The 13,581-nt window shown below is 36.5% G+C and overlaps 3 protein-coding genes across 6 annotated transcripts in view; all 3 read right to left on the minus strand.

Moving 5' to 3' along the window:
• Positions 1-1,288, minus strand: part of cltcb (clathrin, heavy chain b (Hc)) — a 28,394-nt gene extending 27,106 nt beyond the window's left edge. Inside the window, exon 1 of one of the 3 annotated variants that reach the window (XM_079388148.1) lies at positions 738-1,288. In XM_079388148.1, the coding sequence (XP_079244274.1) occupies positions 738-779 (42 nt within the window). In that variant the 5' untranslated portion in view covers positions 780-1,288. The remainder of the gene's footprint in view (positions 1-737) is intronic. The other 2 variants (XM_079388147.1, XM_079388149.1) reach the window with 2 other exon arrangements.
• Positions 1,289-2,660: 1,372 nt separating this feature from the next.
• On the minus strand, positions 2,661-9,352 carry dhx40 (DEAH (Asp-Glu-Ala-His) box polypeptide 40). Of its 2 annotated transcripts, none has more exons than XM_079387260.1 (17): positions 8,961-9,352; positions 8,725-8,870; positions 7,577-7,696; positions 7,194-7,421; positions 7,005-7,071; positions 5,912-6,043; positions 5,706-5,805; positions 5,510-5,596; positions 5,012-5,194; positions 4,836-4,916; positions 4,552-4,709; positions 4,108-4,213; positions 3,901-4,009; positions 3,725-3,819; positions 3,386-3,455; positions 3,048-3,276; positions 2,661-2,970 (listed from the first exon to the last, which is right to left on the minus strand). In XM_079387260.1, exons 1-17 carry the CDS (start codon positions 9,133-9,135, stop codon positions 2,852-2,854), a joined length of 2,205 nt encoding a protein of 734 aa, XP_079243386.1. In that variant the 5' UTR covers positions 9,136-9,352; the 3' UTR covers positions 2,661-2,851. The 2 variants fall into 2 exon arrangements, with proteins under 2 accessions (XP_079243386.1, XP_079243385.1); XM_079387259.1 differs by having other exon boundaries at positions 4,108-4,222.
• A 233-nt stretch (positions 9,353-9,585) lies between these two features.
• LOC306851847 (uncharacterized protein) lies at positions 9,586-13,282 on the minus strand. The gene is made up of 10 exons (XM_079388313.1): positions 13,150-13,282; positions 12,569-12,916; positions 12,029-12,124; positions 11,837-11,893; positions 11,687-11,746; positions 10,479-10,508; positions 10,320-10,382; positions 10,181-10,240; positions 10,035-10,094; positions 9,586-9,908 (listed from the first exon to the last, which is right to left on the minus strand). The coding sequence occupies exons 1-10, from the start codon at positions 13,211-13,213 to the stop codon at positions 9,874-9,876; spliced, it is 873 nt and encodes a 290-aa protein (XP_079244439.1). The 5' UTR covers positions 13,214-13,282; the 3' UTR covers positions 9,586-9,873.
• Between the last annotated feature and the right edge of the window lie 299 nt (positions 13,283-13,581).

Genomic DNA, 13,581 nt, shown 5'->3' on the forward strand with positions numbered 1-13,581 from the left:
ACATTATTAAGTTGGTTAGAATTTTTCCTTAAGACAAATTGACGCGTTATGTATTTGATATATCTACAAGCGAATAAATTTTGAATAGAACCGAAATCAAGATCTGAATCGAATAGACTCTTGAAGTCTGTGAATAACCACCCATATATTTTAAGCATAATTTGACGTCATTCTGCCGAACATCTTTTATATTGCTTTTTGAGTGAGTACACGATTATAATTTTTACACTTTTGGGTTAACTATCCCTTTAAATCAGCAATAAAGGGACATTTTTCAAGCGGTACCATGGACCACCCAAGTCACGTTTTATCTAAACGACACATTTGCGATCAAATCAATCCCACCAGGTATGCAGCTTGATAAAGCTGGTTTAATCCTTCCCCGATCGCTGCATCCACCTGCATAGGCTGTGTCCAAAAACCTAGTGACCTGCTACCCAGGCTGCATATTTCCAGCATCATAAGCTCGTTCGATTCGAACATCTAGTATTTTCCGTCTGAACGGCGGTTTCGAACTTTTAAATTCGAACATTCGTCAGTTTTTAGAATCTCACATGCATTAAATTCGATCGTTCAAAAATGCGGAGTTTTTGAAACACAGCCATTGAAATGGATGGGAGGTCATTCATTGAGCTAGCGCTAAAGCTAACGAGCACTGTCACCTCTGTAACAGCACAGCCAACGATTATTAATGATGTGAACGAGTCGCGTACGGTTTAGCCGTAGTAAAAACCTACCTGCAGGTGCTCCTGGAAGCGGATAGGCAGGATTTGAGCCATGGTTTGGGCTTTCTGTTCTCAATCCTCCCGGCCGGACTCCTCGCAAAAATTCTGCCTAGCTTTAGCGAGCGACGACCTCCTCTCCGCGGACACCCCCGATTCGAAACAGATCAAATGCAGGACTGCTGGCTTTATTAGACAGAGAATACAAGTGTCGTGTCAAGCCAATCCGCCAGATGGTTGATGTTTTTTCTCCCCTCTCTGCACGGATGGGACTCGCTCAGACCCGCAATGGCGGCGGAAACAGCTCAGTCTGACAATCCGGAAGCAGCAGCGCGGATTTTGCGGCGGAAGGACATTCGCGATTTCAGCGATTTTGTTAATCAAGCACGCGATGCGCGAAGCTCTGACCTGGTGTATGGGAGCGTTTGGGTGGTTAATATTTTAGATTTGATTTATAAACGCCGGTATGAGTACTCTAGTCAGTATTAAATAATTCGTTTCATTTTTGCCACATCATTCAGTTCTTCATATTCTATATACGTCATTTCCGGCTGCACTCTAGTGGTGGTTCGTTCGTGAACGAATCGTCGTTTTTGAATGAATCTTGAGTCGTTCAATGAATCGTTTTCTAACTTGCGCAAAATACTGATTGTGAAGGAGCATAATGTCATTGGTTGGACATGTCTGGGGAATTTGGATATTGAAAACTCAGTCCATATGAAATTATTTGAATAAAGATGAGATAATTTTGCAGAACGAGATAAAATGATTCAATCTTCGACGTTTTTCAATAAATTGGTCTGAACAAGAGAACAGCACTGAAGAACCTAAGCTGAACATCTCATCAGTGAACAGTGAAATTTTATGGAGTTTCAATCATAGGTCAAATTCTAATCATGGGTCATAAACAACTGGGCATTTTTTGGGCTGTGACACACTAAACCAATGGTCAGCCAATTTCAAGCCAGTGTTGAATGTCTGTCAGCCCCGTTTTTGCGTTGGTTATGGCGTTTTGGCCAAATGAGCCCTTCAGTAAGAGACTGGATGTTAACGAACCAGTGCACAAGAAAAAACTAAAGTGACAAAACTATTTCCTTATTTTTCACTTCCAGTTCTTTCCTTTCTGGCCCAAAGGACTGACAAAGACAGTGCCATTTGCAACTCATCAGACATGTGGTTAGCAAGAAAATGGTATATAGCAATGCTCTGTTAATAGTTTGTATATCTGCAGTCCTAGTTCCAGGTTTCAAATATTTAATGACAAATACAGACTACTGCCACTTGCTAATATGGAGAGTTATTTCTTCTCACACAGGAACAGAACATATGTTTAAGTTTGCTATTGGCCATAATCTTTGTGGTGTGTTCAAGTGCAAATTGTTGTCCCAGAAGCAGGCAGAGCAAGGCAACAACACAGCCAGCTTTCGTCAATGATAATTCTTTGATGTCAGCTTCGTATGTCTCGGTATACTTCACCGAAAAATGAAAATTGTGTCATTTACTCGCCCACAAGTTGTCCCAAACCTGTACGAGTTTCTTTCTTCTGTTGCCATATTTTAAAAATGGCAACTAACCAAAGAGTTGACGGTAGCCATTGACTTCCACAGTATGGAAAAAAATACTATGGAAGTCAATGCTACCATACGCTGTTTGGTTACCAACATTCTTCAAAATATTATGTTCAACAGAAAAAAATATTCATATAGGTTTGGAATAGCTTGAGGGTGAGTAAATGATGTCAATTTTCATTTTTGGGTGAACTATCCCTTTAATAATTCAGTTGAGTGAAAGACTCAATGACTCACCTCCTATTGGTAAACTGTAGAGAGGGCCACTGAACTAATCTTAACAAATCTAAATGCACTGGATGTGGGATGGTTTTCAAATCTGTCATATTTTGTCTGCACTTTAAACAGGTTTTGAAAAAAAAAACTATCAAAAAGTAAAAAAACAATTTATTTACATAAAAGATCTAAAATGTTTATTACACATTATGACTCGAGAGCCATATTCAAAATCCACAGAGTGCTGTGGCAGTAAATGAGGATTATGTTCAGAAATCTGAGATTATAAAGTCTTTCATATTAGTATTCAGCAGCTGCAGTATCAGTGGTGAGTATTTGATCCTCTCATGTGCCCTTTCTTTGCAGCCGCTGCTGTTTTCGCTCCAAATAGCGAGCGCGAGCCTCAGTGATTGAGCTTTCATCGTTTCGCTTTTCCAGCTTCTTTGCCGCATCCTCTGTGGCTTCTGTTTAAACACAAAAAATGTGTTACAAAAATGTGACAATTTAACTACATCAAAATGCTCAGCCTCTTCAAACGCACCTGCTTGTCTTTTTGCTGCCTCTTTCTTCTCCCACTGCGCCATCTCTTCATCGGTTACCTCTTCCCTAGCGACATTACTCAGCTCATAGACGTCGATTTCATGCAGCTTCGGCAACAGGTCCTTTACCCACTCGTAACGGATGGGACAAACTGTTCTCATGTACACCCGTGAGGTGACCAACACATCGTGGAAGATGATCCAATCCAGATGCAATTCTTGACCAAAGAGCTGAATAAAAGAAGTTTGGCAAAAACTATTATACAACAGGCTTAGAAATGACATGAATGTAAGTAAATAATGACAAAAATCTCATTTTTGGATGGCTTTAATTCCTCACACATGATGAGGGGTGAATGAGAACACTGGACCCATGTCCATCCATGGTGCAGAATGATTTCCCAATAGATCTGTGGAAAACAGAACAGCTTGAATACAGGCTTTGATAAATACATATTGAATGAATGAATGAATGATGCTTTTATATAGCGCATTTATTGTGTATTGCCGTACACCCAAAGCGCTTTACAATCATGTGGGGGTCTCTCTCCACTTGGATGATGCGACAGCAGCCACAGTACAACGGCGCCAGTGCGCTCACCACACACCAGCTACAGGTGGAGAGGAGAGAGTGATAGAGCCAATCAAGTGGATAATAAAATGACAGTGTGGCACTCACCTCCTGGCTACATTGGTGAAATAACCCAGGCAAAGGCACTGCCGCAGCAGTTCACTCCGACTGCCCTCAAACGTCTCATGTGGAAAGTCTTTCTGCTACATAAACAGTCAAGAACAAGTCGTAAGAATTCACAATTATAATAGTAAATGCAAATACTGTTGTAGAGAAACAATTACCTGCTTCAGGCGAAGAAGAATCTCCCTCAGCTGAGACTCAACGCTGAAGGCTGACTTCACTGCTCGCCAGTGGATCCAGTGCTCTTTGCACCAGGCAGATGGATTGTCACTATTATAAGAAGCAAAATAACAATGCATACCATTATTTCACATGATTTCTATAAAGTGTTCTGGATTTATTTAGTCATTTGGTCAGTCATGGTCTACCTCGCTCTGCACTTCTCAAACACACAAAGCAGCATGAGGAAATCATTGGAGTCACCAGCACAAGCTGCTATCTCTTTGTGTCTGATATCTGCTTGCTTTTGTCCTTCTGGTTTACCTTTAAAAAAAAGGGATGTTGGATTTATTGAATACATTAGAATCATATATATATATATATGCATATACTGTGTGTGTGTGTATACATATATATAATATAGATATACAGTATATAATATTTATCTATATTATGCAAGCTTTCAAATTTAAGAAAGGGGTGGAGTTTAAGAGGACTAAATGATTGGAGAAGTCCTGCCAGAACACCAGAGAGAAGTCTCTCATTTCAGCAAAAGACAGAGTTCTGATATTTTAATTAAAGGAGGTCAAAAAAATAAATAAATGCCGACTTCATGCCGATAGACATGTATGATAACATACAGAAATGATTACCCGGTCGAATGAAAATGTTCTCTACTGAGAGCATGGCAGCCACGGGAAGCATTACATCTTCACAACCAAGAGCAGCAGCTTTGAGCAAAGCACGAGTGAGATTAGGAGGAAGAGGAAACTCCACCATCAACCTCCCCAGCCTGGTCACTTGACCTCTCCTGAAACAAAAAGCCAATATGGATGGGCCTCAGGAAAAATGCAGCTGGCAGTATCCTACTGACTCAGTTGTTTCTTGCAACTTACTTATATAACAGAAAACAGTTTGTGAGACGCATTTCACTCACCTGTCAATAGCATCATACTGATACAGCTGTTTCAGAGCAGTCAGGATAAAGCGTTCCTCTGGACAGTCCAGGTAAGGAAATCTAAATATACCATAATTGAAAAAAGAAATGTACAAATTAAAATTATTGACAAACTGATGAAACAATCCAAGAATAGCAACGCAGCCCAGCAATACCTGATCACATCATGGATACCGAGACATTTCAGTGTGAGAACGACAGATGTAAGGCTGGTCCGCTGGATCTCTGGAATGGTGTACTCAGGCATACATGTGTCCCAGAAGTCTTTACTGTAAATCCTGAAGCATTTTCCTGCTGAAGTTCGTCCAGCCCTGCCTGCTCTCTGCTGAGCCTCGCTCCTGTATGGAAACATCATCAGCACTTTTATTAAATTGGATATTTTTTTCCCTATTGTTTGGACAAACTAGTAAATTCCTAGCTAAACACTTTTTTTTTTTTACAAGTAGCATAACACACTCACTTGGAGTTTGATCATTACATTCATGGCAATATATAATAAAACAAAAATATGAATAAAATAATTCAATATATAATAAAAGATTAAAATGATAAAATAAGTACTTATAAAAACTAAATTATATAGAAAACATAATACATAAAAAATCATTAATAATAAAAAATAAATAAATTCTGGAATTTCCCATGTCACTCACTTTGAAATAGGTACCACTTCCAAAATATCCAAACCAACATTTGAGTTGTGATTTAGTTGTTTCACAAATCCACTGTCAACGATATATCTACAACGCACACACACAAAAGAAACGTTACACTACAACAGTTTTTCTGAGCATAACTAACTAATTTTTTATATTTTTGCTTGTTTCATGTTGTATGACTTTTTTCTACCTGATTCCATCAATTGTGAGTGAAGTTGCAGCGATATTTGTCGCTACCACACACTTCCTCACACCTTTTGGTGCAGGCTGGAATATTTGTCTTTGCTGATCTGTAAAAAACATTAAATATAACAAATCATGTATTGATCACTTTATGATTAAGCACAAAATTTCACCCTGGTATGACTTTTAAGACCAATCTAGAGACAGGCTGACCTGTTGGCATGGATCCATATAAAGGCAGGATAAGAAGCCCTTCAACAGTTTGGTCATGGACATCATAACGGTAGTCCAAGATTTCAGCCTTCTCAAAAAGCAAATCACAAGCTTTCTCGATTTCAGACTGTCCTGTTCAAAACACAAGCCCAGAGCTACAAACTAAAGAGGACTATTGTGAATAAAAGTATATTTTTACACTGAAAATGTGTAAGCTACTGTAAAAGTCGTGGGGAAGTCGTGGCCTAATGGTTAGAGAGTCAGACTCATAATCCAAAGGTTGCGGGTTCGAGTCTCGGGCCGGCAGGGATTGTAGGTGGGGGGAGTGAATGTACAGCGCTCTCTCCACCCTCAATACCACAACTGAGGTGCCCTTGAGCAAGGCACCGAACCCCAAACTGCTCCCCGGGCGTCGCAGCATAAATGGCTGCCCACTGCTCCGGGTGTATGTTCACGGTGTGTGTGTGTTCACTGCTGTGTGTGTGCACGTTGGATGGGTTAAATGCAGAGCACGAATTCCGAGTATGGGAATTCACTTCACTTAAAACTCTTAAATAATAATTACAATACCTTTCAAAAGTTTAGGGCCCGTAAGAATATTCTGTCAGTAAAAGGTCTCTTATGCTCACCAAGGCTGTATTTATTTGATCAAAATTCAGTAAAAACAGTAATATTGTGAAATATTTGTCAAATTTTAAATAAATGTTTTCTATTTTAATATATTTTAAAATGTAATGTATTCCTGTGATGCAAAGCTGGATTTTTAGCATCATTGCTCCAGTCTTCAGTATCATATGATCCTTCAGAAATCATCCTAATATGCTGATTTGCTGCTCAAGAAACATTTCTTATTACTATCGATGCTGAAAACAGTTGTGTTGCTTAACATTTTTGTGGAATCTATAATTAATTTTCCGCAGGATTCTTTGATGTATAGAAAGTTCATAAGAACAGCATTTGTTTAAAATAAACATTATACATGTCTTTACTGTCACTTTTGATCATGAAATGCATATGAATAAAAGTATTAATTTCTTTAAAAAAAAACACACACAAGCAGTTGAACAGTAGTGTATCTCTCTGCTGAACATACCAGTCAGAAAGACCAAAATATCACCAGCTGCTTCATTTGTGTGCACATCTAAAGTCATCTTTACCACCTATGGATCACAAACAGAATATATTTACAGTCTGTCAACAGTCTTAGAGGTTTCAAACATGCTTGCCTGCAAACAGACTATTTGTAATAAAGTTTGTAATAATGTAAATGGTCCCAACACACCTCTTTGACATAGACAGAACTATCTTTGTCTTTCGGGCTAATAAGATTACAGAATTTCTCCTTAACCGGATATGCGCGCCCAGGAATCATGAATACAGGACAGTTCTCATAAAAAGAGCTGAGCTTTTCTGTTTCTAATGTTGCTGACATCACAACCACTTTGAGTGGTGTTTTACGGCCACGGGACCCTTTTGACAGAGTTTTCTTGAGTAACCCAAGCAAAACATCCTGCAAAACAAACAATTGTATTAAAGATTTAGTGAAATATCTTCTGCATATTATCAATACGCCACTAACAAAAAAAGCCAAAATCTTAATTTTTTTTTTTTTTTTTATAATTTCATAAGTAAAACCACAAACTGCATAATATTTAGTCCACATACTGTATTCAGGCTCCTCTCATGCGCTTCATCCAGGATCACAAAGCTGTACTGTGATAAACTGGGGTCTGCAAGAATCTCCCTCAGCATACAGCCATCTGTCATGTATTTAATCATAGTGTCCTGATATGAGAAAAACATAAAAAGCTGATAAAAATGACACTAATTACAATCACTGCATAACTTTGGCAGAGGCTACCTGCACAAACCCAGACCATGTACCCTTAAAAATATAAATTACCCTTAAAAATATGACTAGTCTAATATTTACTTTACTTGCAAATAGATCACTATTTGCAGATCTTACTACTATAGCAAAGATGCAATTTCCTGCTAACTTAAGTAGCATCTACCTACACCTTTTAGCTGCTTCCTAAAAATCATTAAATGTGTAAATCTAATTGCCGTTTTAGTGACATGATTTTTGCATTTATCCCATAATGCAAAACAATTTAAATCTCAGTACTGCAATATGAAAAACATGATTTTTAAAAAATATATATATTAAATATTTGTATACATTGTGGTAATATTTGTTGTACTGCCTTGAAATTATGCAGACTTTAGTGTCAATAACAACAATATATGGTCCAACATGAAATAAGATGATGAAATTCACAATGTACATTACCGTTCAAACGTTTGACTTCAGTAAGATGCATTTTAATATTATTTAAATAAGTATCCTGCACTCAAAAAGGTTAAAGATATTGTAAAGCATTAAATATTATTAAAAAAATATAACTAATAACTAAATGTAATTTATTCCTGTGACATATGATATTGATATGATCCTGATATTCTGAATTCTAATATGTTGATTAGCTGCTCAAGAAACTTTTCTCGGTATAATTCTGTTGAAAGCATGATAATTGTTTAAGAAACCTTGATGTATAGAACGTTCAAAAGAACAGCATTTCTTGCAAATAATTTTTTTTGGGAACATTTTAAATGTCAATTTTAACTCATTTTATGCATCCTTGCCTATAAAAGAATAATTTTATTCAGCACTAATAGGCACACTTTAAGGGTAATTTTTTTTTACAAAAGCGTAACTTTTAAAACGGTACACCCCCAATTACAGCTTTTGTACCTTTGTTTCTGATACAAATGTTGAAGTGTTAGTGTTAAATAGGAGTGTAATCGCATACCTTTGTGGAGCAGTCATCGAAGCGCACTTGGTATCCCACCTCCTCGCCCAGCCTGACCCCCATCTCATGGGACACCCTCTGGGCTACAGTGATGGCTGCAACCCTCCTGGGCTGAGTCACACCAATCCTGCCATTCTTGCAAAGACCTTAAGAAAAAAACAGACATGCTGAAGAAGAGGAATAGATCCAACACACATGCCTTTCAATTCCAGTTCAATGGTCATGCACTTACACACCTGCTTTATACAAGTACTGCGGCAGCTGGGTGGTCTTTCCGCTGCCAGTTTCACCAGTTACGATCAGGAAGGTGTTTTCCTTCACAGCCTGGATGAGTTTGTCTTTGTGCTGATAAATAGGCAGCTTTCTTGTTTCATACTTCTCGGTTTCTCTGCTCTTCTCTGATTTTGACATGTCTACGACCGTTCATCCACTTCCTAACGTTACTCAAACTTTATATTTCACCACTTGCGATTACTAAAAGCGCAACTGAATATTAATAAGTCATAATCACACGTTATTTTGGCGCAGAAGACCTTGTTTACAAGTTGTCAGTTGGTTTTTCATCAGCGTTTGAACGCATGTCTATTTTTTTCCTTCTTCTTCTTCTTCTTGGTTTTTAACGGCAGCTGGCAACCAACGTCTGTTTTTACTCACAGCTCACGGAAACATATTAGCGCCACCTGCAGCACAGGAGGACATAGCACCGCTGTGTTCACTGCAGGGTTTCAATGGTGTTCACTCTAGCAGCTGTTATTTAAAAATGTGAACGTGCATTATATTATGTATGTTCAAAATAAATTAGATGTACAATAATTTTATGACTAATTGTGTTTGGAAAACAAGTGACCAACAGATCAAAATATCCAGCAATGTATTTACTCATTTCTGCAAACTAGAATTTCAGACATTTCACAAAATTTCAGTCAGTTTGTGACAAACTGAATGTTCTAGAAGGATAATAATAATTCAGAAGCATTAGTTTTTCATTCAGTGATTTGTGTATGCAACAGATTTTATTTTAATGAATTGCATGTGATTTCCATGCACCATGTTATACATCAGCATTTATTGAGATCTGTTTATAATGAAAAATTATGTAATGAAATCTGAAATGTGCATTCTGGATTCTGTCGTTGACTTCTGATCACTTCAGTCATTGTATATTGGATTCTTAAACTGATACTCTGCCAGAGAAATGAAAGAAAACAAGTTTTTTTTGGTTGTGATAATTGTTCTGAAAAAGTGCCATGTGCCATAACTTCATTAATATACAAAATAAATGACATTTAAGAACAATGACAAGTAATTACGTTTTTGTTTTTGCCGTTTCTTGCCAGCATTTGCTGGAGTGGAGAGCTCCGCCTGGTTGACTGAAATATTTCAAACAAATGTTTAGGTTATTTCAGTTATAGCAAATACAGATAATCTGTTCTTTCAAGCACAAATATTTCCTTACCATAATATGGTATTACATCTGAAGGATGACTTGTAGTTGGCTCAGGAACAGCTCTGAAGGCTGATTTTTTTCAAAATGAGAAAAATGCATCTTGTAAAGTAATACTACAATCAATCAAGAACCAAAAATGATGATTCACCTCTCTGAGGATGTTGCCCCTGCTGCACAGCAGACCTTTGATTTGGAGCATGCATGTCATTTTCTGGACAAAAAAAAAAAAAATCATTTATAATTTTACCCAAAATCATAAATAATTAAAACTAGCACAGTGAAAACAGTTAAAATACATGATTCATACCATACACAGTTGAGGGGCCCCTCCTCACACCTTCAGAAATAAGATCAACAGACAAACAAAATGTTTATTCTGAGGTAATCTAATCAATAATACCATATCATAACATCATGTATTCTTTGACCAGAAAAAAAATTGGTCTGTTGAAATTCTAAAATGGAATACTTAGTGTATATGAAACCAGTAATAATGATTTATATATTGATATGATTCAATCGAGTCCCTCCCTATTCTAAACGATGTCTATTACAAACACTTCTTGTGTTTATTTTGCCTTTTTATGATGAATTTCTTGTTGTATTCCTCATTTGAAAGTCACTTTGCGTCTGCTAAATGAATAAATGTAATTGAAAAAAGTAGTTCAGCATTTATTTGAAATAAATAAATAATAATAAAACTTATATAATATTACGAAGGTCTTTATTGTCACTTTTGATAAATTAGCAAATATGCAAATAAAAGTAGTAATTTCTTTTTTAATCTTACACTGACACTGAATACTGGAATAATGGCTAATTAAAATTATGACATTTTAAAATAGAAAACACATAATATAAGTAATAATATTTATAATTCTTAATAATTCACAATATTACTGTTTTAACTGTATCAAATAAATGCAATTATTTCCCCCCAAAAAACAACAACAATATGCACATTTAATGTTTTTTTCTCTCAAATGTTCCACGCAGCCTTGGTTTAATGCAATGGCGTGCATTGATTTTTTTTAAGTGCAGTTGTGTGTTTTTCAAGACCATATGTGACACTGGACAACAAAACCAGTCTTAAGTCGCTGGGGTATATTTGTAGCAATAGCCAAAAATACATTGTATGAGTCAAAATAATTTTTCGTTTATGCCAAAAATCATTAGGATATTAAGTAAAGGTCATGTTCCATGAAGATATTTTGTAAATTTCTTAACGCAAATATATCAAAACTTCATTATTGGTTAGTAATATGCCTTGCTAAGAACTTCATTTCAACGACTTTAAAGGTGATTTTCTTAATATTTTGATTCCTCAGATTCCAGATTTTTAAATAGTTGTATCTCGGCCAAATATTGTCCCATCCTAACAAACCATACATCAATGGAAAACATATTTATTCACCATTCAGGTGATGTATAAATCTCAATTTCTAAAAATGGACACTTACGACTGGTTTTGTGGTCCAGGGTCACATATGTTGCTAAGTAAAGTATGTTTCTTACCCCTCTTGTTTCTATGTCCACTGCTTTCTGTATTCTGTGACTCTTCAGGAAAATTACTACCTAAAGGTCATATGATTTTCATATAGGTCAAGAAACTCGACAGAATGCCACTGAACATCAAGAACTCATCAGGTGTGTTATACTCCTCACCTGCACTCTGTACGCCATAAACTGTATCAGATTTGGGTGATGTATTTACACACTTTCCTGTCCAAGACAAGATTTATTTAAAACATGTATTTGAGTAAATACATTAATTATTAATTTGATTTATTTTACATAATAAATATAAAAACACTATTTAAATTACACTATCTAAAAATGTAAGGAAACAATGCTCACCATAGAATTTTGATAACAGGCTGAATGCAATAAAAAGGAGAATAAACAATCCAGCTCCAGCTGCAAAGTAGAACCAGGGGTTGAACTCTTTGATTCCTACAAAGAAAAAAAAATACAGTTATAATGTTACAGTTTCGAAATCATACAGTTTTGATCAATAACCATGGTATCTGTAAAATGTACATGTGTCTATATACAAATGTTATTGTAGACTTGTATAATAATTTCTGCACATGCGCTTAAATACTAAATATAAAAATGCTTTTGAACGTCTCCAAAGTTATTGCTTGGCATGTTGTCACCCTACATAGGTTAAATTGTCACACTGGAACATGCTTTTAAACTGCATTTTTCTACGAAATAAGTACAATAACTGTTAAACACCAGAAGTCATTTATCTGCGAGAATGTAAAAGGTAACAGAATAATTAAACCATTAATTTGTTAAATATATTGTATACATTTACATCAACATTTGCCTGAATGTATGCTAGTGCAGTTATATATATAGCACTTGTGACAATAAGACCCCTGATCTTACTGTGCGGAGGTCCATTGATCTTCACATGTTCATTGATCTTCACCCTGCAGCATTCACTGTTCAGCTCACATATATATGTGGAAATGTCTGAAGACTGCAGATCATGGATGAGGATGGAGAAGTTTCCATGTTTAGATAGAAGTGGAAAAACTTGCACTCGTCCATTAGGACTCTCAAAGATGATTCTGCCATTAATCATGATTGTTACAAGACGGGAATAGTGGCTCCAATTCACTTCCACTGTTTCATTGTAGCGGCTTATATTAAAGTGACATGGGAGAAACACATCAGATTTCAGAGAGGCGTTGACGGTGATCTCTCTACATTTTGCATTCCAGCGGTCCAGAGCTAAAATGAAGGGCCATCAAAATATAAATGATTCAGTATGATGCACATGCACACATTTTAATCACATTTGCTACCAAACATAACATACATAATGCTAAATAAATGTCTGGTTTGTTAACTTTAAACATTATTCTTTTGCATTCTTTTATAAATTATAATAGTCAAAATTATCAATGTTTATTTTACCCCCATGTCATATAAACCACATTATAACTGACAATACTTGAACCTACTGTTTGAAGACACCAAAGCACCAAAAAATATCCAAAGATGTGAAATGTGCATGATGCATGACATCCAAGGTGTCAAAGTTGCAAGACCAAGAGAGAGAACGTGTAGGCTGATGTCCTTCGCATGTTATTTCCTGTAAACACACACGCACAACCTCTTATATGTGGGGGCCTGGGGCTGCGATTTTACAGCGTAAGTGACTCTTCACTTACATATGATTTTCTACAGCCAGATTAGTGATGCAGCTGTGGCCAGTCTGTGAATAATGTGCTTTGTGATTTGATAACATTAAAGGCTGAGGGTAGATAGATTTACTTTTGCATTAGAGTGTTTTGAGGTTGTTGAGTCAAACGCTGGGCTACTTACCTCAGTTTAAGCAACAGGTTTCCATTTTTACCACATCCTGTAGCAAAGTCAAAGTGAAATCATCTCAG

Source organism: Barbus barbus (assembly GCF_936440315.1).
Source record: "Barbus barbus genome assembly, chromosome: 31".
In the NCBI taxonomy this organism is placed as follows: Eukaryota; Metazoa; Chordata; class Actinopteri; order Cypriniformes; family Cyprinidae; genus Barbus; species Barbus barbus.